Raw genomic sequence first — 24,954 nt, 5'->3', positions numbered from 1 at the left:
TAGCTGAGCTCACACAATTATCAGACTCAGCCACAACTAATGGAGCCAGGTCCACAGGGGAGCGTGTGCAGATAACCCTCTACCTGCCGGGACTTGCCAGCGGAGTGCAGGCCGGTGAGACCTCGCCATGTTAGGAGCCGCCGTGGCACCCCACTGGGGGAGGAGTTTCAGCTCTGAGCGGGTGTGTTGGCGCTGTTAACAGGAAGATAAACCTCCGCTCTATGAAGCGAATCCTGAGGGTCCACGTGTGTTTTGTGGTTCTGAGAAATTCATCGCCAAAGGGGTTGACCTTGTTTTGTGACCTAGAGTGGCCTTCAGCCAGAAGGTCATGACTTCAGCGAGGACCCACTGAAGGGGTTTTCTCACTCTCCACGAGACAGTCGTACGGAGACCCAACTGAAGGAGGAGTCGTCTCAGAGTGAACAGAAGATGCCATGAATTTGAAATGAAAACAACTTTTCGCCGACGCAGACTTTGCTTTGAGCGCCTTCTTCACACTCCAGCTTGAAAAGATTTCATCCAAATCATCTTGCTTCTTCCTCTTCTTCCGCGAATCAGAGGCGTTTTTCTGCAGGAAACTTGTTCCCAGTGAGAAGCCTCTCCTCCAGGAAGTCATGAATTCATTATCACCAACTGACCGAGTGGCACGGAGGTCCATGAGCAGCTGTGCTTCCTGACAAACAAAGACGCAGGTCGGCAAGTGCTGCTGTGACGGCGGAGTCGTTGGCCTCGGGGCGGAGTCGGCTGCCCATGAGTGCGTCGTTTCTCAACCTGGGAGCATGTTTCCAGATTCAAGGTCGGAAGAAGAATGAGGAGAGGACGACACCGTGACACGTGTCAGAAATCATGGCCCATCTTGTAAGTTTGAGAGGGAAGAGTAGCAACAGAAGACCCAGTTCAACAGGTAACTGTCAGGCAGGTGGGCCACAGTTGAGTACAGACCCCATCGTGTTCATATACAGTGGAACCTGGGTTCTTGACCACAATCCCTTTCAGACGGCTGTTCTAAATCTGAACGGATTTTTCCCATTACAATGAATGGAAAAAGAAATAATGCGTTCCAAGCCTTGAAATAGTCTTTTGTAGGAGTGAATGTAGAGTGTCTGCTGCAGGTGGCTGTTCCTCTATGTGTGTGGCCGCTGCATGTGGGAGGGGTTGCCGAGTGAGTGACGTCTCTCCAGAAGTGAAGAGGTGCCCGGTGCGTGTCCAGCTCTGAATGTGCGCTTCTGTCAGTTTGGCTGTGACAAAGTCATAAACCAAGTCACGCTCTGTCCCAGACTGGCCTCATCCCTGTCCCAGCTCCAGCCCACAACAGGACATCAAACCCTGGAGTGAGCGCTCCAGCACCTCCCCTGTGACCCTCTACCACGGTCCAGTGTGGAGACAGGAAAGGTTTTACACCTCAATATGAAGAAGAAACAGTCAGTAAATGGAGCTAACGGGACACGTCTGCATACAGAGGCTGCGTTATACACAATAACAGAGCACGTCGTGGGTCAGCTGATCGGTCCGCGCACGTTATGTTTTCTGGCTTTTTTCGTGGGCGTTCGAGTTCTGGATTTTTGTTCGAAATCAGAAGCAAAAAAATCTCGAAAACCTTTGTTCAAACTCCAATTTGTTGGAATTCCGGGACCAAATCCTGGTTTCAACATCAAGGTTACATCCAGGTAACGGAGGTAACAGTTCAGAGCTGAACGTTAGGTTGGGTTCTACCTATTAGCCCCATCGCTACATTATTTTCTTGGCCTCTCAGATTTTCTTTAGGCGCGGCTAGCGGCCATTTCCTCCGACGACTGATGAGTTAAGTTATTCCATTTACAGTCACCAGCTGAACTCAACTGTTGCAGCTCACCGTTAATATCCCAATAATATACGAAAATATTAATGGAAATAAGTTTGCTCACACTGCGGTGCTATTCCAGTGACATTACTACACAGAGACGACGCCATTTTGAGAAACTATTCACAACAAGATCAGCAATGAACACAAATACAAACAGCAAAGGATTCAATGAAAAGACGGGCGAACACGTCACTTCCATTCTTAGATGCAGCGAGTGAAGCGTTAAAATGTTTTGAAGCTGTTTGATGTATAAAAAGGTTTGTAAAACGACTGGTCAATAAAGCGCGATGGAAACGCTGCTGGATCTTCTGCAAAACAGAGGCAAAATCAAACACGAATTCAACTTTTTTCACACCCATATGCTGCGTATTTCACACAATCCATTTAAACAAACACTAGCACGCTGAAATATTACACAACTAAAGTAAATAATAGTTTCAGTTGCTGTGATTCCAACGCAGCCACAAGAGGTCAGTGTTCACGAACACCATAACTAAGCTTTTATTATTTTATAGTCGCAAAAAGTTACAGAACATTAACCAACGACGAACAAACCGATCCTTTTCCACAACAAATACTAATATATTTCTGACATAACTCCTGCCGTTTTGAGCAAATATCAGTGGCATTAAAATTAAAATCGCCCCTTGATCATTACCATCATTGTTCCACCAATACTTACACGTAGTAATACTGTAACTAAACACGTCAAAATAAATACATTAAATAATAATAGGAAGAATCCCGGAGGCTGGCGCCCCGCCCCCAGTCGCGCACGGCACCCTGGGAAACGGAGTTCCTCCACGACATAATTCGAGCCCTCGCCTCCTTCGTCTCCAGCGCCATCAAGATGCCGGCTGTTCACCACAAACTGCTCCTGGAGGAGGCTCTGCAGGACAGTCCGCAGGTAACGCGCGTGTTCGGCGGCCCCCGTCTGCACTCGGTGCGCAGCCCCGGAGGCGACGTGACGCGTTGACATGTTAGCTGGGATGCTAGCCGCGCCGCCTGCATCCTGCCGCCCTCCGCCGCCTGTGACAGCTCTTGCACGGCACATTGTTGTCGAGGCGGACGGTGACTTCAGCCAACAGGCTCCGTCACAGCCGCCTCCGCTGTCGCAGCACTGTGGGACTCAATGCGACTGTGGCTCGAACAATAGACACAACAGCGCGTGTGATCGAAACTGGGCTGATGTCAGACTCGCAGCGACGTGTAATGTCCATAAATCGATCCCTGCGATTCTGATGCTGGGTTGTGTTACTGAAATGCATTGATAGCCGTGAATAACGAGGCGAGCTGTCAGTGGCGTCATGGACCGGGGAGTGTTTCCATTGTCGGACAGTGTTGTTTTCCCAATAACAGGGCGTTTAATGGAAGCGCTGCTGTTCGCCCTTCACGAGTCTCGCAATGATTCAAATGTCGCCAGTGACCAGAACAACAATGCAAGGCAGTCGTTTCCCTAAACGTTAGTGGGAACTAATGCTTCTGCCAAGTGCTTCGATCCCTGCACATCTGACCCTTCTGTGGTCCTCAAACCACCACAGACCTCCATCAGCATCCTGAGGAACCCACTGCTGACCCGCCACAGTCAGGTGTCTCTTCCTCTCTGAGCACCTGTTTACTAGTTTACAGTCACGTCAGACAGTCCTGGACCCGTACCCCTCACACGTGAACTGATCCGGGCCACAGTTCAGAGATCCGAGATCTCCCTCGCTCAGGATCTGAGATCCAATCTTGACCCTTCGCTCCCTGCTCCGCTCTTTTGAACAGCAAAAATAGCTTTTTTTGGATGCTCCAGAGACCCTGTGACCTTATGCAAGGCCATCACATTATTTTGCCTCGCACCACCATCTTTTAATTTCAGTTTAACTTCGCTACTTTTGGTGACGTGACCTGCACCTTGCTGTGGTTCAGAAAACAAGATGGCGGCGAGGTGAGCAGGAATCCTGCAGTGGTGACCTGATGGAGGTTTTTGATCTAAGGTTGCAACGACTAGTCGCCAACGGGTCGTGACTTTCGTTGCTCTTACTTCCACGTGTGCTCAGTTTAGCCTGATCCCCAGTTCGAGGAGAAACGGCTGAGACTCTGGGACCATCGAGACCCGACACATCAAAAAGCATGGCAACAATTCACACATCAAAGATAAAAGTGAGGAGCAAAAATATCTTTCACACCACATTTTGAGCCTTCAAAAGTCAAATGTAAAGTTAAAAAAAAACATAACACAATACATGGTCGACAAATTAAGGTATTCGGTGATCAGTCACCTGAGTTCTACCCAAAATGTCAGGCAGAAACCAGTCCATGTTCGTACATTTAAGCCTCTAGTTTCATGAGGAGTGAAAACCTGACTCAATATGGTGAGCTGCAATAAGACAATCATAACACTAAATGCAGTAGTAACTAAGTAATAACCTTTTGTTTTGCAAACGCTACTAAATACAGCGTCACCCAGACAAAGGCTTGGGGCTCACTTTTTGTTGTGTGTCGGTACCACATCCACAGAAAACAGAAATCATTTCTCATTTTTAGCTTCTAAAAAAACAGTATATTCGCAGACGAAATGTAGTTGCAGGATTAATAAAGAAATGGAAAAGCAAAGTGAAAGTCAAGTGGACTATAAAACACCTTAAATAACTGGGCAGACTTCAGGCAAATTCCCCAGTGTTTTTTGTCAATATGAATCATGTCACACTGAAGGACTTGATCCAGGAAGCCGATTTATGAGGCGCATGAGAGCATTAGGTTGGCACTGCCTCCAAAAAGTCTAATCTCTGTGTGTTATTACTCCAGTGTGTGAAAAACAAAAGCGCTTTGCCACATTTCTGAAACCTTCCGAGCAGGAAACAAAGACAAATCTGAAAATTCGGTGAGTAAGCGCTGTGCTCTAATCTGCCGTTGGCTGTAAACCAACTTGAGAAGGTGAAAGTCTGAAGTGGACTGCACAGACTTTAGTCTGAGGTGTGGCGCGCCCGGACTTCAGGCAAATGTCCGCCGCTAATTTGTGTGTCCTGTGAGGCGTGTCTTTTTTCTGAGCTTAAAATGGCGCTGGGAAGTCTGGACCCAGGAGGCCGCAGATGAATCCATGAGTTAGTGATGGGTGATATGGACAAAAAAAGCAATCACGATAAATCTTTAAAATGAGAAACTCAATGTTTCAGGTCTCTGGTAGAAGCTGCTGGTGTCTGACCGGCTGCTCTGCCAGCTTTATTTAGGGGTTAAATGGAGCCGTCTGTCTGCTGTATCTCATGTCTCTGAACAGTTGACTTGAACTGTGGAGCAGTCTGGACACAGTTCCTAGATGCTACTGAAGAAACATTAGAAATCATGTGAAGAAATGATCATGGAGTCAGATTCTATTCTCCAGATCATGATACAAACTGTCAGTCCTTTGTCTTGTGTGATGAAAAACCTTTCCACCATTCTCGCTCCTAAAATGCTTGTTTTCCATGGCCTTATTGAAGATTTCACTCATACTTTGAGGCTTTAGAATTTGTTGATGGTCCCTAACTGATGGCGGCTCGTAGCATTAGCGCTGCCTGTGAGAGTGTGTCCTCCATCAGTGAACCCTAGTGGGGACGCGGAAGAGGACGCCGCCGCCAATACTGGAGCGGAGCTCCGTCCAACTATTGTCACCAGCGCAGCAGGAGACCTGCATGTGTTGATGTGAACCAAGGCAGACGAGCGCGTCAGAGAACCTATGAGGACCAGTCCATCTAATAAAATAAACAAGGATCCAGAGACTCAGAGTCCACCAGTGTCATGATCAAAGGTTCCCTGGATTAAAAATAAGTTCAAAACTACGATGGTGAACCAAAGTCCACCACACTCTCCACAGCTGTCACACGCCGGTGTCGGCTCTCAAACACCGCGGAGCTGGAGAGCGCGGCAAAGTCACAGTCTCCTCATGATCACGTGTGCAGGTCCAATGCAGCGAGTGAGCTGCGTGTTTATCGAATTTATCGTGAGATGCAGGATTGTCATGGTGGACATTGTGTTTGGCGGTGTATCGCCCATTCCTACCATGAGCTGTGTCTCGCAGACTCGCTCCCTGCTCAGCGTGTTTGAAGAGGACTCCGTCATGCTCACCGACTACACCAACCAGCTGCTTCACTCCATGCAGCGAGTGTTCGGCGCTCAGGTACATGACCCGCCGCCGCGGCCCCCAGACCCCTTGAAACCTTCCTGACTTGTGTGTCCCGACAGAGTGAGATGGGACTGGCCACCGAGCAGTTGTCCAAGCAGCTCCTGGACTATGAGAAGAAGGTGAGCCCCATCAACAGTTCCGGCAGTGAACGCGGGCTCGACCCACTCGCACTTCTCACCCTCTAATGCTGTCGACTCTGTTTCCGTGCAGAATTTTGCCCTGGGAAAAGGTGACGAAGAAGTAATCGCCACTCTGCAGAACTTCGCCAAAACAGTCGGAGAGGTGAGCCCAGACTGAGTCTCTCCACAGGAGACGGAGAGGGATTTACTCCCACACAGCCACTGGTTCATCTCACTACCTGAGTCGCTGACCTCACTCACAGAGGGCGAGGATGATGGAGGTTTGGGTCCAACAGAGATGGTTCTGTTGTTGACTTTTGAGTCCGGTGACATGTCAAGTCCTCACTGCTGGCTAATCTCAAGGGTCATGAGTAGGACTCATCCAGTCCCACACATCTGAGAGAGTCCTCCATGTGGACCTGCGTGTGCTGAGAGTAAACGTCCCAAATGTGTCTCTCTCGCAGCTGAACTCGCTGCACGCCGACCTGGCCAACCAGATGGCCGACAGCATGGTCTTCCCGCTGATCCAGTTCAGAGAGAAGGACCTCACAGGTGCGGCGACGACAGTCAACTCACTTTCCTCTTGTACATATTTCACTTGTTTGTTTCCACTGGAGAACAAATGTTAGCCGATTAAGCAGTGCGTCGTGACGGGATGAGGAGCTTCGGCAAACAGAAACATTCTACTGCCTCAAACGTGTTTGTCTGTGAGCAACACACCCCGGACACAGATGCGCTCCTCAAGTCGCTCCACTTGCAACAAGCATGGCTGCACAGAGCGTCACGTTTTATGGAATTTGGAAACGCATGTAGGATTTGATCGGGTTTCTTAGTGATCTCTGCCAAACTACTGCTGTTTTTCTAGTGTGTTGTGTGAAGCACAATTGGACTCATGCTTCCAGTAGAAACTGAGTCACAGATGCTTTTGAAAGTGAGGTCATCCTGAGAAACTCGATCCAATCTTTTCAAGTTGCAAGTGGAACTCTTCAAGTGAATTGCCGAAAGATGACCAGTTTAACACAACCGTGTCGGTGAATCTCACCATCTCCGATCCGTTTAGACGTTAGTCGTTTCTTTCCGACGCTCTCGGGGTGTGACGGGGTTAAAAGCTGCACGTGTTGAAGGCCATGTGTGTCTCCATGTTGTCAGAGATCAGCACGCTGAAGGAGATCTTCGGCATCGCCACGGACGGTGAGTGGAAACAATGTGCTGCCGTCACTGTGCGGGTCGTGACCTCTCGTCTGTGCAGAGCACGAGGCGGCGATGGTCAAGTACAGCAGGCTTCCCAAGAAGAAGGAGAACGAGAAGGTCAGTCCAGAGGAGGCCACACGCCCTTTAGTGCCCTGAAGTGCTCTGGTCTTCCCCAAATATGCTTCTTAAATCATTAATGCCACCTCTGTTTTGATCATTAAGACATTAAAAGTGTCACACTTCAGACGACAACTTGATCTAGTCAAATTGATTTATCGATTCATTTTTTTCCTATGAATAAATGTAATTTGTGTAAAATAAAATGTAAAATTGTGTCGCAATGGATTTGTTAAAACCAAAAATTCAAAGCCACAGTTGAACCCCTGCGCTGTATTTTAAGTTTTTGATGTTCAATTCTTCAGTCACTTCTGTCGCTCAGCAGTAGCTGTGCGTGTTGCCATAGCAACCGGTTATCAAGAGGATTTAGTTTTTATAACCCACGGACACACAATAAAATAGATAAAAAATTAACCTTCAAACAAATAAAACCCCAGAATCTGAATCAAACGTACAGTAGATTGAAAGAATGAAAGTTCAGTTATGTATAGAATTATAATAGTATTTATCCACAGGTTAATATTGACGTTATTAAATACATTCAAAGTTTTATTTTTTATTATCCATTTTATTTAATGAGAAAAAAGCTGATTTTTTTTTATGAAAAAGCAAATCACAAAGTAAATTCATTCATTGAAATATTTAAACATTTGTATTACATTAAATAAATATATATATAAATTGTCAAAGTAATGTGAACAAAATAACAGAAACAGTAAAATGTCATTTCAAATATTATAATGAAAATTAATTGTAAAAAAAAATTTCAACAGTGACCAACATGACATTAAATAAAAAACGATTTATTAAATCAAAAAAAATAAAATAATCCCAAAATATTTGCTAAATTATGTTTCAAATTCATCATTTAATTCTACTATTGGTTAAAGATGAGTAAAGTGTATTTATCGTAGGAGGGAATCAGATTTAGCACGTGATAAAATGTACAACTGATCGAAAGAAAGAAAATATTGTGCTGGAAATGTGAAGTGAAGGGAGACGAGTCCGTGTGCATCATCAGTGGCCGAGGACTGGTCTGGACTCTGGTCCTCATTTGTTTGAGTTCAGCAGCAGAACATTCATCAGTTTGCATGAGCTCGAGTGTGGGCCGCACGTTTAACCCTGTGCTGTCCGCAGCTGAAGAGCGACCTGGTGAAGGAAGTGGCCTACACCAGGAGGAAGCAGCACCAGGCCTCGCTGCAGTACTACTGCGCCCTCAACGCCCTGCAGTACCGCAAGAGAGTGGCCATGCTGGAGCCCATGCTGGGCTTCACACAAGCCCAGGTACCAGCAGGAGGTCTGGAGGCAGTGTGCGGGCCGCGCGTGACGCTACTGTGGTTTCAGGTCAGCTTCTTCAAGAGGGGGCTGGAGATGGCGTCCAAGAAGATGGACAACATGCTGTCGTCCGTGTCCAGCATGACCCGGAAGTAAACGCCCTTCTGCCAGTGCCGGAGCGCCCAGCTGAGGTCCTCACCAGAGCTCTGTTGTGTCCAGCATTCAGAACCAGCTGGACTCCGAGGCCGAGGCCATGAGGGTGGCCCAGAAGGAGCTGCTGTCCGTGGAGGACACCGTCTACATGCCCGACAGAGACACCGAGACAGTCAACCGCACGCTCATCCAGAAGGCCGGCTACCTCAACATCCGGAAGTAAGGCTCGCCGACGGTCGGGACCCCGGTCCGGTCCTCTGCACCTGAGCACCGAGGCCCGCCCACTCGGCTCGGCTCACCCTGATTCAGAGTCACTCGGGCTCATCATCTCAGGATTGAACACATTACAATTTATTTATTTGCTCTCATCCTAAAAACAAAAATACTTGCATCCAATAATAGAAAAATGAACACTTCATTTATGGCTCTCTCTTTTTGGATTTCAGTTTGAACAACAGAAATGTTTGCAGAGAGTGGGACTTTTTATTTGAAGCTATTTTTTATGTGCTTGATTCAAGTAAATATTATTTATACTTAAATACCTGATATTATATTTGTTTTGCCTTCATAAGAGCTGAAAAAAATGATATATAAAAACGTTCACTTCAGGCAATGTAATGTATTTACAGATTTATTGTAGGTATTCAGAAATGGAAAACTACGAGAAAAATACGCATGAAATTATGTTTCAATTTTTGTTTAAAAGCTATTTAAAAGGCTTGGTATTGCTGAAACAATATACAATATAAATAATTTAAATTGTATTCATTCTGATAGTGTTTTCACAATACATTCTAAATTGTATATATATATATAAATAATATATGTTGTGATTATTTTAACTTAAATATTTTGTGTACAATATAAAAAAAATATTTTGGAGAAAGATTTCACAATTTCAATGATGCACTTTTACATTTAATTTAGAGTACTTTTGCATCATAAGACCATTGATATAATTCTCTTTTTCAGCTTTAAAATGGCTACATTTGACTTCATATTCTATTTCCTGGTTTTATCGTGTTTGTAGCGACCGCTTAGTTTTATTCCTCCTGTATTTTCTGAACTATATTTTCAAAACTTTCTTTTCGCTTTTTCCTGTAGCAGGAGATTGAATGTTACTGTCTCCGAGCACCATAGGTGGCGCTCACTGTCTGCACGGTTCCGAATGATCACAGGGGACCAGGTCCCAGCTGAAGTGGGTCCCTGAGCTCAGTAAACACGATCTGTCAGAGACACGACGGCTCAGGTGAGGCGCTGGCAGCGTGCGGCGTCAGCTGCTGGCAGGATGGATGGACGTGAGCGGGAAACTTCCCTAACAACCTGCAGCGCTGCCGCGTGGGCCGCCATGTGATGTAGCGAAATGTCAGCGCTGTCAAAAGCCGTCTCCTCCTCTGATACTTCCCGCGTCAGTGAGCAATGCGCGTAACAGCCGAGAAAAGGTTTCCTCGCCACGTCGTCGTGTTGGATGACACTCGCTGCCAGGGATGAAGTCCAGACAACACGGGCTGTCGCGCCGCTAGCTGCGAATCCGTCACAACAAACACGCCGCCGCTTCATTAGCCGCCACCAGCTGCCGCTTTTGTGTTGAAACATTTACATCAATATTATCTTCCATTGACTCCACTGGTCACTTCTCCAAAATCTTTCACCCAGCACCTCCATTTGACTCTCACGCGCCACCTAGTGCACCGTCCTTTTTCTGCCTGTCACAGGAGGTCTCTGATATTTGACTTGTCTGAGTTTCTGTGGCGAGACATGGATGGTTTTGTTTGGATCAAGTTTGATCTTCACTGAGACTTCTTTCCCCTTACTGTAGTTTTGGGGCAACTTTTATGAGTCTGTACTTTCCCCTCCATCTTTTCACTTCATATATATATATATATATATATCTTTGTTTTTCGGGGAGAGTTAGAGGCGTCCGTCGTTTTTTTTTTTTTAACCGTTATTTTGAAAGCAGTTTACTCACACCCAAAATGAATTGATGATGAGCAGAGATGGACCTGGACTCGACCTGGACGAACCTCTGAACTCACCTGCCTCTCCCTCCTCTCCGCAGTAAGACGGGTCTGGTGACGACGGCCTGGGACCGGCTCTTCTTCTTCACCCAGGGAGGGAACCTGATGTGTCAGCCTCGGGGGGCGGTGGCGGGGGGGATGGTGCTGGACCTGGACAACAGCTCCGTCATGGCCATCGAGTGCGAGGACCGGCGCTACTGCTTCCAGATCACGTCGCCCTCTGGGAAAACGTAGGTGTAACGCTGGCGTGTTTGAGGGTGACACAAGCAGGAAGTGACGTCATCTGATGATCCCGTCCAGGTCGATGATCCTACAGGCCGAGAGCAAGAAGGAATATGAGGAGGTGAGTGTGGCCTCTCCAGATGTACCTGAAGGCATCATGCTGGTTCAACATCTGTGTGCCTCTTCAGTGGATCTGCACTGTCAACAACATCTCCAGACAGATCTACCTGACAGACAACCCTGAGGTAACACACACACACACACACACACACACACACACACACACACACACACACACACACACACACACACACACACACACACACACACACACACACACACACACACACACACACACACACACACACACACACACACACACACACAGCTGCCTACCTTCAGTGCGAGCGACCGTCCTTCACGTGGTCCTGTCGCTGACAGGCCGTCGCCATCCGCCTGAACCAGAGCGCCATCCAGGCCGTCACGCCCATCACCAGCTTCGAGAAGAGGCAGGAAGGCTCGGCCGACCCCGACAGGTCAGACTCTGCCGGCGCCACACTCGTGTTTTGATCTTCTGACAAACTTCAAAACTGGGGGGAAGGTTCGCTCAGTCCAGGGAGTGAGACGCGACTCAAAAAAATGAAATGTTAAAATTTTAATCAACAGTGAAAGTCAACCCTTATAAAATTGGAGGGTAAAAAAGATGAGATGACATCCCCAGGTCAAAGGTCATGTAGGTGCACGGGCGGCACTGAAACTGTTGCAGCCTCAGGATGTGAGCGGAGCTCCGCCTGCAGACACACAAATCCAGCAGCAGATCGTCGGCCACCTGAATGTCACGCTGGTCCTCAGGTCTGTTTCTGCTGCTGTCATGAGGAACGTCAGCGTGAAGCCTCACCAGGGCCCCTGTCATGAAGCTGTCAGTCAAAACGCCCGGCAGCCTGTGAGCTTCCTGTCCTCTCCATGTGGTTCCTGCAGGGCGAAGCCAGGTGGTGCCAGCAATGGCTCCCAGAAGACCGGGCCCCCGGAACCAGAAGACTTGATCGCTCCTGGGACGCCCATCCAGTTTGACATCATGCTGCCGGCGTCGGAGTTCCAGGACCAGAACAGAGCCGGCGGGAGGTGAGAGAGCGAGGAGGGGAGGAGTGATGGAGGGAGAGACAGTCGACACGGTGGGATTCTCCTGGGCCACAAACCTCTCCGTCTTGGCTCCTTCGTAGCTATGGTTGCTCTTCAGCAGTCATAAGCCTGGCTGGGTTTTGGTCCATATCTTTGTTCAATCTTCAGATCAGTGACTTGTGTTCGATCCCGACAGACGCACAAACCCGTTTGGAGAAACAGACGAGGACTGCTCTTCAGAGAGCGACGGTAACGTTCGCATTCGGCCTCGGCACGATTCTGGGCACTCATCGCTCCGTGTGTCGCCTCAGATTCGCTGCTGCAGCAGGTGTTCGCCGTGCGCTTCCTGGGCTCCATGGCGGTGCGCTGCGGCAACAACCAGGAAGTGATCTACGAAGCCATGCGGCAGGTGCTTGCAGCGCGAGCCATCCACAACATCTTCAGGACCACGGAGTCGCACCTGATGGTCACCAGCAGCAGCCTCAGGTACGCCCGCTCCCGGGACAGCGCCCCCTGGTCTGACCCGCGTCTCTTCCTGCCGCAGGCTGATCGACCCGCAGACTCAGGTGGTGAGAACCAGCGTGAGTATCCCGTGTGTCGCTCGCTCGCCGGCGGAACACCGAGGTCCAACCTCTTCCCGCTCTCAGTTCCAGCTCAGAGACGTGTGTCAGTTCGCCGCCCACCAGGAGAACGGCCGGCTGATGGGCTTCGTGGTGGAGGGCCGGGACTGGAGTGACGGCGACGAGGAGGGGGCGCCGTCGTTCAGTGCCTTTGTCTTCGAGAGCAACACGGAAGGAGAGAAGGTGGTGACGGTTGCGGAGGTTCGTGAGCTCAGAAGCGTGACGCGTGTCGTCTCCTTCCAGGTCTGCTACACCATCAGTCTGGCCAAGGACATCACAGAGGCCAAGAAGGTAAGCTGCTGCTGCTGCCACCAGGGGGTGCTGTCGCACCTCTGTGACCAGCTCTGACACGCCCCCTCAGGACCCGGACGCTCTGGCTGAGCTGATGAAGAACATGCCGCTGACCAACGACGGCAAGTTCCTGCTGCTGGAGGCCGACGCCAGCGACGCCAGCAACGCAGACGGACCTGAGGACCTGGAGTCCGAAGCCTAGAGAGCTCAGGGACGGTGGCACTCCCCTGGTACTGCGGCGCTGTGACCTGGGGGTCAGAGGGCGTGTTGGATTTTAGGATGACTCAGCGTTTACTAATCACCTGACCTGAACAATCATCCGTGTATAGACGATCGGTACTGACCCGTCATCTAACCTGAGGGCGGGGTCACTCTTCTGCTTAGGTTCCGCTCTTCTTATTGAACTTTTGCACTTCAGAGACTAATCTGCACTCCGGGAGCTTGTTGTGATGAGTCGGCATGTTTGCGGCGCATGTCTTACCTGCTGCGGGTCCTATCGCCGTCATTCCTACGATGCTGTTGTACAGGTGCTTCCTGCTACTCTGATGAAGATGATGAAGCAACACTAGTCAGGCCAGGTGATTCCGACCGTGACCTGAAACTGACAGACATGGCGTTAACCCTTGGCTCTCACTTCATTTGTGTTCTGGTACCACGACCTTCAGAAGAGTGTGTCTGTGTGGCTTGGCTTGCAGCTGTTTCTTGGTCAGGTGGTGGAGCTTGTGTGTGTCTGTGCGTGTGATGAAAGGGTGAAACACTTAGGTTTGAGGACGACAAACCATGACATCATCATCTCCTGTACATCGCTGCTGGAAGAGCTGGTCAGTAAACTCGTCACCTAACTCTGAATAAACACAACTATTTTTGGACTAAAGTTCATGTTGTTGTGCTTTTAATCAAAGATTTGGAGGTCACATGATCGTCCCGGGACAATGGGATGGGTGGGCTTCGGTGTCAACATGCAGCCACACACGTGAGCTGAGGGGCGTGGTTCAAACAGCAGGGGGCGCTGCAGGACTCAGGAGTCTTTGTAGTAGTTGTTGAAGTTGATGCGCAGCAGGAAGTCCTCCAGGTGAGGCTGGTAACCCCGGTTCACCAGTTTGGTCACCACTGTGGAGGAAAGATGAGTGTCACACACCGGTATAATGTCACACACACACACAAGCGGGGCACCTGCGTGCTCACCTTTGAACAGGAAGTGCGAGTAGTACTTGAAGGTGTTGTACGACTGCTGCATGGCGATGAAGCTGGGATGCACCGCCTCCCCCTGCTGGCTGCTCCACGGCTGTGCGATCAGCTGAGCTCGGAACTTGAGGATGAGGCTGAAGATGCTGTGGATGATGTTCATGACCGGAGCCGCCTTCTCCGTCAGCAGACCCCTGCAGGGGGCGACAGAGTTCACACTCTCACAATCCTCACTCATCGCTGGAGAGTTTATATTCGTCATTCCTTTTTTTGTTTTGTTTTTTTGTTTTTTTAATGCTAGAAATGTTTTCGTCTTCATTTACATGACTAAACTTAAACACTTTGCCACATGTACTTACACTTAATATATATATAATAAAATAATCTAATAACATAAAACATTTCTCATAAATGTGTTAATACTAACATCATTTCTTATTTAAAAACACTTGTTTTATTATCTTTCTAATAGAATATTTTTTTAACACATTCATTACATATACCTGTATATATATATATATATATATATATATATATATGTGTGTGTGTGTATATATATATATACACACATTTCCATGATTTCCCACATAGTTTGGTCACGGGTGCACTCCTCCTACTCACCTGAAGATGGCTCTGTTGAGGTAGTCGGCGTGAGTGCGGTGGATGGCGTCCAGGTCTCCAGCGGCGGCCAGCTTGGCAGTGAACTCGCTCCAAGACACTTGCAGGATTTGGTTGGCGATGTAACCTTGGATGACCTTGACAAAGTGCTGCATCTCGTGTCGGTACAGCTGCAGCTGTCGGAACTGGACCGAGCGACCGGCGCCGCGGACCAGCGCTGAGTCGGCGAGACGAGAGAGAAGTCGCAGGTTTGCATGAAAGGACTTCAAACAAAGATGTTCTCGCCACAGCAGGAAAGACTTTGCCTCAGGCGTATTTTAACTTCAAAGCAAGACCTCCTGCTCACCTGTCCTCTTGAGGTGGAACCAGACGTCCCTCAAGCTCCACACCATGTGTTTGAGCTGCAGCAGGAAGGAGAAGAGGCGGTTGTACTTGTTCATGCAGCTGTCGGTGATGATGATGTTCAGGGGCCAGTCCACCTGGTGAGGAAGAGGAGGAGGAGGAGAATTTTTTTTAGAACAAAGACGTGTCACCACGAGGGCACCAGCTCCTTCTCACCTTGTAGCGCAGCTCCAGACAGTTGAGCGAGTCGGGGGCGTGCGGGTGGAAGGTCTCGGGCAGGTAGCGCAGGGCGAAGGTGAAGTTTCCCGCCAGCGGAGCGTCGCCGTGCAGACTGTACTGCAGGGCCTTGCTGAGGATGGAGTTGAGGACCAGCGGGGTCAGCAGCTCGCCCGGAGTCTGACCGCTGCCCAGCTGCACAGGAGGAGGAGGGGGGGGAGTCAGTGCAAATCTAACTGAACCAGACAGAAGGGGAAGTTTTCCGAAAACAGAGCAGAACTTTGAGTCTGACTCGCAGTCTCAGACGAGGTCACCTTCTCGAAGAGCCGGTCGCTGAGGGACTGAGCGAACTCTCCGTCCTCCATCAGAAGGAAGTGCCGCAGCACCTCAAAGTGCCGCTCCACCGCCAGCTCCACGAAGAAGTAGTCCACCACGGCCTTGTTCACCAGGGACACGCTGAGGGAGGAAGCAAGGAAAGTTGCTGAGGCAGGAGGACGCCGCGACTGACGCCCGCAGCTTCTCAAACTATTCCACAGAAGCGGCTGTTTAAACTCCAGACCTCTCCGAGCGATCCGTCAGCAGCCGGGAGATGAGAGCCGGCCAACTCTCCTGGTGATAAAGATGCACTCGCGCGGGGAACAGATGACTGTTTACTCACAATGGCAGAAACACCAGTCAGCAGATACTGGGGCAGTTTTGCTGTAGACGACGCTAATGAGAAATGCGATTCATCTCAGAGGAATTATGCAGAAGCAAGGGCAGAACTGAAGTTCCTGAGTGGGGACTAAGGCTGGGAGCCTCAGGCGGCACCACGACTCAGAGGTCACAGACGTGGGGTTTGGACGGTCCAAAGTATCCGGACCAGGATCAAGACGGAGGGGAGTTTATTAGTGGGACCCGAGCCTCTTCCTTCAGATCAGCTCTGTCTGCTGATGGTTTCTGATGCTTGTTCTCCACCAAATAACCTCCTGCAGATGGCGTCACACGACTCAACTGAACTGAACTCTCATGTGACACCAAGTTTTCTTGTAGAATTATTTACTTCCAGACACTTGGATTTTCCATTTGCAAATAAATGATTAGTTCCTGCCTTCAAACAATTTTCACGTTTGCTTTTATGTCTGACAAAGATGTTTCCATGTAAGATCTGCAGTTCATTTTAATTTAATCTTGATGCTCTCTTTTTTTCCTCCAATTTTCCAAATTAACAGTTGATTTTTTTCCCTCATCTTCAAGTATTTGTAATATTACAATCTTTAATTATTAAAGACTTTGTAGAATTGTTTTTTTTCTCCAAAACCTTTAACCTCAGTTTTTTTTCCCAACTTTTCCATTGCATTTATCATGAACTTTTTTTCTGTCAATCATTTTTGATGCCCCCCATCTCCAAATATTTGATGTATTTGTGTATTCTATTTTTTTTTCAGTTGCTGACATCAGTGATATTTTAAAACCAACCATTATTCCTCACATTTTTTGCAATGTTTGTTCAGTTTTGCAACTTTGGCAATAAATTTCACATTAGTAATTGATAATAAATAATTTCTAGGCTTTTAAATATTTTATGAACAGATTTTTTTCTTTTCCACCATTTACTTTTTAGTGATTTAGTGATCTCTCTATAAATTTGATCTGTGGCAAACCTTTAAAACATCATTCATCATTAACTTTTGTTCTTCCATTTTTCATTGGTTCATTTTTTTATGCTCGACTTCTTTAGGTCCAGTTTTCTCATTACATAAGTCCATTTGACTTCTGTCTACGTTGGAATTCTCGTAATTTAGATTTTTAAGTTTCTTTTTCTTTATTTTTTATGAAATAGTTGAGTTCATGAAGCCTCTTAACTGTTTAAAATACTATCACACAGTCCACTGGCTGTTTGTTGCCCAGTACTCAGTGGTTATCAAAGTTTTAAATCAAAGTTATGTCTTACTTTTTTTTTTTTTTAACGTATGCGTCATGCTTTCTCCACAGTGAACTTCTAAATCACATGGCAGATTTTTCTTGTATTTATTTATTAATTCATATTTTCTTTCTGTGACTGGATTTTTAAGAGTTTACTGTTACGAATGTCGACGCCCTCAAGTGGAGGGTCCCACCAGGGCAGATGATGTGACTCAGCGTGCGGAGAGACTCACTGCGTGGTCAGCGGCGTGGTGACAGAGTGTTTGATGAGGACAGGCAGAGAAACCATCTTGCTGAGCTGGACGGCGGTGGTGTCCGTGGCCCTGCAGTGGGTGGTGCCGGCGTGCAGGCCCCAGGGTCCCGGAGTCACCTTCTTCAGCAGCTGACACTCGGGAGACGAATCTGCAAAGTTACAAGACTGTCGGTGAATAAACAGGAGCGAAGTGAGGACGCACACAACCAGCGGAAACATTTGACTTCCCACCAAACACAGGCCCATTAACAATGGCGGGATCATCTGTACGCGTGATTTAAGCCGGAACGCTCCAAATATTCATCACGTGGATGAATTAAATACTATTTCCGCTGCTCTCCTGCGGTGATGAATGTGGCGGCCCACGTGTTGGTGTGAGATAAATCGATCCGGGCGAGGCCGGAATAAATAGCGGCGGCATGACGGATGGTGGCGGCGCCAGTACAGGACAAGCCAAGTCACCTGCTTCATCCTGAGCTCACGGCATTTAAATATTCACAGCTCCACCTCCAGAGAGAGCAGACGCTTCCGCTGCAGAGGGCACTGACTCGCTCCGAAAGACTTCAGACTGTCAAGTATTACTGATACACTCGCTTCAACAGCAAAGATCGACATAACAAATGTACAAAACACTACCCTTCTGAGGACCGCATGACTTTGTGGGGACATTTGGTTGGTCCCCACGAGGTTAAGCCTCAATTTGAGGATGAAGACTTCAAAATAACTGCGTGATTCTAACTGGGTTTCAGTTTTTAAAGTTAGCCATGTGTTTTGTTTTTTTCGATGGTGAGGTTTAGGGTGAGAGGCTGAGGAGAGGGTTATGGCAATGAAAGACCTCACAATGTCCCCACAAGGATAGAAATATAAAAGTGCCTTGTGAGGACAAATTCCCGACAAAACAATATCCTTGTGGGGATCTTATGTCTTTGGGGGACCTTTTGCTGGTCCCCACAGGTCCACCAGTCCTGGTCAAGATTAGCCATGTGTTCTGGATGGTGCGGTTTAAGGGGAGAGGCTGGGGAAAGGGTCATGTCAATGAGAGGTCCTCACAAAAATAGCGAAACGTTTGTGTGTGTGTGTGTGTGAGAGAGAGAGAGAGCTGACCCATCAGAGCAGAGCAGTCCTCATAGTGTTCCACCTGGTACTGATCCAACAGGGCGGACAGATATTCCTGCTCGGACTTTTCTCCGGGAGACAAACCAAGGCAGGCCGTCCAGGATCCGGCGCCCTCAGCTGGCGACTCGCTGGTTTCCTCAGAACCTGACAAGCAATTTCAATATTTATATTGAGCAAGTTTTTCACCATTATTATTTTACATACTCTTTCATAAATGTATGTTTATACATGTTTGTAATGTTTCCATTTTGTTCTGTAACACAATAAAGAAGCAAAGTTTATGTCAGACAAGCAAAGTGGATTCAAAGGGCTTCAATTACTGGAGTCCATCATGAGACCAGTAGCATGAGACCATGATAAAGCGATGTCAGGGAGGGTCTCCAGTGTGACATGTAGGAGGAGGAGGAGACAGCCTCATGAAGACAGCAGAGGATAAGATGTCAAGCAGAAGAGACGAGTAACTCGAAGACTTGAACCTGTACAAACAAGTGATCTGTGATGTTGTGTGCTGATGTGGAGAGTCTAACATGTTTACCGTTGTTTTGCTGCCCAACGTCGTGGACGGCGGCAGCAGGCTGTCCCACCACACAGCCGACTCCCAGGGTCGAGTCAGACGAGTGTCCGTAGGTGCTGCCAGGAAGCGGTGAACGTTTAGGCTCCTCCTCTGACACGACGCACCCCCCGCCGAGTTTGGAGTCCGAAGAGTGACCATGAGAACTTCCAGGAAGCGGGAGAAGTTTGGGCTCTTCCTGCATGACGATGCAGCCAACACCTAGCGTGGAGTCGGAGGAGTGTCCGTAAGTGCTGCCAGGTAGAGGCGAACGCTTCAGTTCGGGCTCAGAGACCAAACACCCGACTCCTAGCGTGGAGTCGGAGGAGTGACCGTGGGCGCTGCCAGGTAGCGGAAGGGTTGCCGGCTCACTTCCAGGAACCACACAACCTATCTGAAGCGTACAGTCGGACGCGTGTCCGTGCTTACTCCAGCGAGGCTTCTCCTCCGGGACGTTGGACACGAACTCGCCCACCTTCAGGTTCGCGTCGGAGGCGTGGCCGTGGACGTTGGCGGTAGGAAGTGGCGATGCAACCTCGGACACGTTCTCCCCCACCTGGATGTGTGCGTGGGACACGTGACCGTGGACGCTGGGGGACGGCACAGCATCCACGACCTCTGACACCAGCTGACCGACCTTGATGTGCGAGTCGGAGGCGTGACCGTGCAGGTTTGGTGTCGGAAGAGCCGCGACGATGTCAGACACGTTCTCACCAACTTTGATGTGCGAATCTGACGCGTGACCGTGGACGCTTTTGGGCGGTGGAAGAGCGCCACCTTCAGGAACTCCAGCCTTGACATCTGAGTTCGAAACTTCGACATGAGGAGGAACCAAGTCAACTGTGGAATGAGACGAGTGATCCTGCTCCGGCTGATGGACTTCACCAACACCTGCCTGGCTGAGGGGGAGCTCCATATGGACGTTAGCCGAGTCAGACACCCACTTTCCCATCACAGCGTCTGAAGTATCGTCGGTGGCGTTTTGAGAAGACTGAGGTGTGCTCACATCCAACAATCTGTTCTCCAGTCGTCCCTCAGGATCCTTTTCTGAAGTGTCCGGCTTTGCAATCGTTGCAAAATCAAAGACAAAACTGTCTGATGCCACCAAACCAGATGGTGTTTCCTCTCGGACTTTTCTTGCCTCGTCTGGAGTGAACTGGCCCAGGGGAAAACTGGAGTCGGACGCCTGGCCGAAGGGGTTCGGCTTGGGGAGTCTTTCTTGGACTTGCGACACGTTCTCTCCGACAAGAACGTGGGAGAAAGAGGGGCGCTTCTTGTTTGGGTCTGGCTGAGCGGCGGTGATTCCCTCCAGCGGACTGAAGGGGGCACTGAAATCGTAGTCTATCAGCTGCCCAGTCGGACACTCCTGAGCGAGGTCGGGTCCAACTGTCGGCAGCGCCTCCTCCACTCGCTGGCCATCCGGACTTGAGGAATTTTGCGGAGAGTTGTTACTGAGCACTGGAGGAGGAAGAGAAGACTCTCCATGAGGGGGCGATAAAGCCTCATGATCTGCCGGCTGCTGCTCACACTCTGCTTCAGTCTCCTGTGAAGACGCCTGAATATTCAGAGAGTTGAGGGCGCACTGAGCCGAGCTGCTGGACTCAAAGTCTTTCTGTACCGGTGCAGATTGCGGTCCAGTCTGTTGCAACAATGGAACAGGCGGCGCCGCTTCCCCACCGGGCCGCTCCCGGCCGACGGGGAACTGCTCCAGCAGGGCCTGGTGAAACGCCACCAAAGCTTGGATTCAGTAACTCCGGTATCTTTTCATCAGGTTTTGACGGACCTGCAGCTGCTGCTCGTCCCGTGTGAAGAAGCGCGCTCGGGCCTCGTCCAGTCTCCTCCGCTGCACTCGCCACATGGCCCGTCTTTCTCTGCGGGCCCCTTCCTCCGACAGATGGCTGTACTGCGCGATCAGCTCGTTCCTGGAAGAGGAAACCAGCGACCGGTGTAACTCAATCTTCTGTTTCGGAACATTTCTTCAAGCTGATTTCATTCGTCGGATTCGATTACTTTTATCCAAACTGGAAAACTCTGAACCTATTTCTCGCTTCTTTGTATTCATAATTTAGTTACAGACGACTCGTATGTCTCAGACTTGCGTGTCACTTGTTGTATATCATTTTGCAAAAAAAACAGTGTTGGCATCCAACTATCAACAGGGTGATTGTAGATCTGAAAGAGGTGACAAAAAACAGTTCTTGAGGTCAATCATCCTGAGTAATGGATGGAGATGAAGGGAGGTGAAGAACAGAGTGCAGGGGAGAGGAGAGGAGAGGAGAGTGGGGAGAGGAGAAGAAGGAGATGGGAGGAGAGGAGAGGACAGGAGAGGAATGGAGAAGAGACGAGAGTGGGGAGAGAAGAAGTGAGGAGAAGAGAGGAGAGGAGAGGAGAGGAGAGTGGGGAGAGGAGAAGAAGGAGATGAGAGGAGAGGAGAGGAGAGGAGAGTGGGGAGAGGAGAAGAAGGAGATGAGAGGAGAGGAGAAGAGAGTGGGGAGAGGAGAAGAAGGAGATGAGAGGAGAGGAGAGGAGCAGAGGAGAGGAGAAGAAGGAGAAGGAGAAGAAGGAGAGGAGAGTGGGGAGGGCAGAGGAGAGGAGAGGAGGGAAGAAGAGAGGAGAGAGGAGAGGAGGGAAGAAGAGAGGAGAGGAAAGGAATGGAGAAGAGGAGAGGAATGGAGGAGAGGAGAGGAAGAAGAGAGGAGAGAAGAGGAGAGGAGAGGAGAGTGGGGAGGGCAGAGGAGAGGAGAAGAGAAGAGAGAAGAGAAGAGAGAAGAGGAGAGGAGAGGAGAGGAGAGGAGAGGAGAGGAGAGGAGGGAAGAGGGGAGGAGGGGACAGGAATGGAGAAGAGAGGAGAGTGGGGAGAGGAGAGGAGAGTGGGGAGAGAAGAAGAGAGGAGAGGAGAGGAGAGGAGAGAAGAAGAGAGGAGAGTGGGGAGGAGAGTGGGGAAAGAAGAAGAGAGGAGAGGAGAGGAGAGAAGAAGAGAGGAGAGTGGGAAGGAGAAGAGAAGAGAGGAGAGGTGAACAGAAGAGGAGAGGAGAAGAGAGGAGAACAGAAGAAGAGAGGAGAGGACAGGAGGGAAGAAGAGAGGAGAGGACAGGAGGAGGGAAGAGGAGAAGAGAAGAGAGGAGGAGAGGAGAGGAGGTGTGACTAGAAAAAGGAGCAACACAGAAGAGAAATGAGAAAGGCAAACCGCCAACACCGTGTCCATCAACACAGGCTCCCCAGGGTTTCACCTCCCTGACATTTACAAGCAGCAACTAACAAAGTTTTCAACAGCACCCGCGCTTGTTTACCCCGTCTCCTCCATCGGCGGCGTCAGGCTCAGATGAGCGGCGCCGTCTCTTAATCACGCGGAATCTATTAATTAGTGAGAGCTGCTGCCAGATTGAGATCATCGCGCGCTACATCAAAAAGTTGCGGCGCAAAAACCCCAAATAATGAGGTGGTGAGACCTTTTTTGCACGAGATAATCAAGAGATACTACGACGAGGGAGGGGAGATGGGATCTGGAGAAAATTGTGACAGATAAGAGCGACGGTGGGAGGAAGGGGGAGGGGTCCTGAAACTGGAATATCAACAGTGGCAAATGTGAGCATGCCTTTCTGGACTGGTGAGGGGTTGAAGCGGAGCCAAAGTGATTCCACCCTCATGTTTGTAATGATGAGCGGGAGAGTGATCCGACCTGGCTCTCTGCTCCAGCTGCTCCTCCAGAGCTGCCAGTCTCTTCTCTCTGTCTCGCAGCTCTCTGGCGTAGCTGAAGTCGTCCTCCTCCTGCTTCTTCTGAGCCGCACTTCGCCACTGGAGGAGAAGAGAACATTTCCAGCGTGATCTGGTTGGAGAGAATTCAACTGCAAGTCTCTGTCAGGGACGATCAACGTCTGGGAAGCAGGCGTCAAGTGCAGAGGAATGAGAAGTGACTCTGCGTGTAGTTTTCAGATTAAGGAAGCGACTCCTCCAGCAGGAGCTGGAGGTCGAGTCACTATCTCCATTGTTCACCATTGAGTTCATGGCTCACAGATGAATGGGAAGACGGTCTCGGCCTCTTTACCTCAGCTACTGCCCCCACGACCTGACCTTGTAAACAGACTCAAAGAAATCATTTTCAAGTCTAACACGCAAAATCTGGCTTGAGTTCCATGAACATGCAACAGTGGGCAAATAAACTGAATCGGGTTCAACCTGACAATAGGAACATTCCACAATGATGTCTGAAGCCGTTTCAGAGCAGGAGAGAGCTGTCTGTTCTTCTTTTTAAAGGGCCACACTTGTCTCAGTCTCACATGTTGATAGAGTTGCTTGGCATCAAAAAGAATTGCAAAAGTAGGAATTTACCCGGCTAAATTGCTTGGTAAGGAATGAGTGATTACCTGCAATTAATAGCAAGTGTTGGGTACACTATATCACATTCAACTCAGTAAATCATAGCAGCACTAGAAACTCAGCCAAACTCAATGAAGTCATCAGTCAGCCTCGTTCAAGTTCTCTAAAAAAAAAAAAAACGTATTTTGTCAGCACAATTCTTCCTGCAGAAAGTTGCTTGTACTTATTTTTGCATACACGTGTGAGGAGGTTGGTGAGCCATTAGCCATGCCGACGACACACTAACATTCAGATCAGGGAGGAAACATTGGAATATTTTCGTCATTGAAGTTTTCTTTGTTAGTAAACCTGTCGAACGCCAGTCAGAAGTGCTTTGTGTAGGCGCCATATTGTTTATTTATAGCACTAAATTTCTCGGAAAACAATGAACTTTGTTCTTTCACACTTATACAGTACAGTATATGTTCATCACGCTAACAGGGGTCAAGTCTTCAAACATGGGGAAGCATGCCAGGGCCCCTTTAGTCTGCAAATATTGCTATGAATGTTTATGCTTTTCGCGTTCATGAATGGGCCTGGAATGGAACTGAAGACTGAGGAAACCGATAAATATGACTTGAGTGACAGGAAGACGCCTCCAGGTTTGCGGGTTTGAATGAGATGGAACCTGTGACTGATGGCTATATTGTGGATTGTAGCCTGTTTTGAGGGACCAAGCCTCGACACTAGGGATCAGTTGGATAAGTAATTAAGTCTCTTTTATTCAGTCATAAAACCTTGGATGATTACGAGGCAGCAGACGCCTCTCCACAGTGGACCGGCAGAGAGTCACTATGAGTTTCATCTTTGGATCTGACATAAATCGCTGAATAGGTTTGGGAATTTGAGGGTGGGAGTGCAGGGCAGAAGCCATTTTTATAGCCCCAAAAGTGGAGCGTCGTGTGGATGAAGAGTCTGGTTCTTTCACCACAAGCACATCCTTCTCTTCAGGAACAGACCAGGTTTCTACTTGTTTCTTCAGTCATCAAGTCTGGACTGAACCCCCCCCCCCCCTTCACAAGCATTAAGGTGGTATGTCACGTGACAAATCTCATCGTGGCGTCGACCAGCCTGATCATATCAGGATCATGAGAATTAAACCTTAATAATAAACAGAGGATATTAAATGTTGAGTCCTTACCGGGAAAAAAAAAAAAATCACATTCACAAGTTGTTTACCCCTGTTTTTACTTTAATAGCTGTTTTCTTCGGAGTGGATGCTCACGAAATCAATTCTAATATCCTCAGTTTGATCAGCGATCGGAAATGAAGCTGAAATTGCGGTGAGGTTCATTTCGACG

The 24,954-nt window shown here is 48.8% G+C and overlaps 2 protein-coding genes across 6 annotated transcripts in view; one reads left to right on the top strand and one right to left on the bottom strand.

The window, feature by feature from the left end:
• The first annotated feature begins 2,627 nt into the window (after positions 1–2,627).
• Positions 2,628–13,986, top strand: appl2 (adaptor protein, phosphotyrosine interaction, PH domain and leucine zipper containing 2). The gene is made up of 21 exons (XM_053885058.1): positions 2,628–2,750; positions 5,883–5,981; positions 6,047–6,106; positions 6,198–6,269; positions 6,571–6,658; positions 7,256–7,297; positions 7,356–7,414; positions 8,552–8,698; positions 8,759–8,841; positions 8,909–9,061; positions 10,902–11,090; positions 11,161–11,203; positions 11,271–11,327; positions 11,524–11,618; positions 12,061–12,204; positions 12,398–12,450; positions 12,513–12,687; positions 12,746–12,782; positions 12,849–13,004; positions 13,065–13,112; positions 13,183–13,986. Exons 1-21 carry the CDS (start codon positions 2,694–2,696, stop codon positions 13,312–13,314), a joined length of 1,989 nt encoding a protein of 662 aa, XP_053741033.1. The 5' UTR covers positions 2,628–2,693; the 3' UTR covers positions 13,315–13,986.
• The window catches only part of tubgcp6 (tubulin, gamma complex associated protein 6), a 28,222-nt gene continuing 14,870 nt past the window's right edge, over positions 11,603–24,954 (bottom strand). The window contains exons 13-24 of one of the 5 annotated variants that reach the window (XM_053885056.1): positions 22,977–23,092; positions 21,081–21,219; positions 20,916–21,014; positions 19,283–20,840; positions 18,736–18,891; positions 17,612–17,780; positions 15,788–15,929; positions 15,474–15,668; positions 15,262–15,394; positions 14,919–15,132; positions 14,298–14,491; positions 11,604–14,222 (exon numbers count right to left, since the gene is read on the bottom strand). In XM_053885056.1, the coding sequence (XP_053741031.1) occupies positions 14,131–14,222; positions 14,298–14,491; positions 14,919–15,132; positions 15,262–15,394; positions 15,474–15,668; positions 15,788–15,929; positions 17,612–17,780; positions 18,736–18,891; positions 19,283–20,840; positions 20,916–21,014; positions 21,081–21,219; positions 22,977–23,092 (3,207 nt within the window). In that variant the 3' untranslated portion in view covers positions 11,604–14,130. Of the gene's footprint in view, positions 14,223–14,297; positions 14,492–14,918; positions 15,133–15,261; positions 15,395–15,473; positions 15,669–15,787; positions 15,930–17,611; positions 17,781–18,735; positions 18,892–19,282; positions 21,015–21,080; positions 21,220–22,976; positions 23,093–24,954 lie in introns of all 5 variants that reach the window. The other 4 variants (XM_053885057.1, XM_053885054.1, XM_053885053.1 and 1 more) reach the window with 4 other exon arrangements.

The sequence above is a fragment of the Synchiropus splendidus genome, chromosome 14 (genome assembly GCF_027744825.2).
Source record: "Synchiropus splendidus isolate RoL2022-P1 chromosome 14, RoL_Sspl_1.0, whole genome shotgun sequence".
In the NCBI taxonomy this organism is placed as follows: Eukaryota; Metazoa; Chordata; class Actinopteri; order Syngnathiformes; family Callionymidae; genus Synchiropus; species Synchiropus splendidus.
The sequence above is the reverse complement of the archived record's forward strand: the minus strand, read 5'-3'. Positions and strand labels throughout refer to the sequence as shown.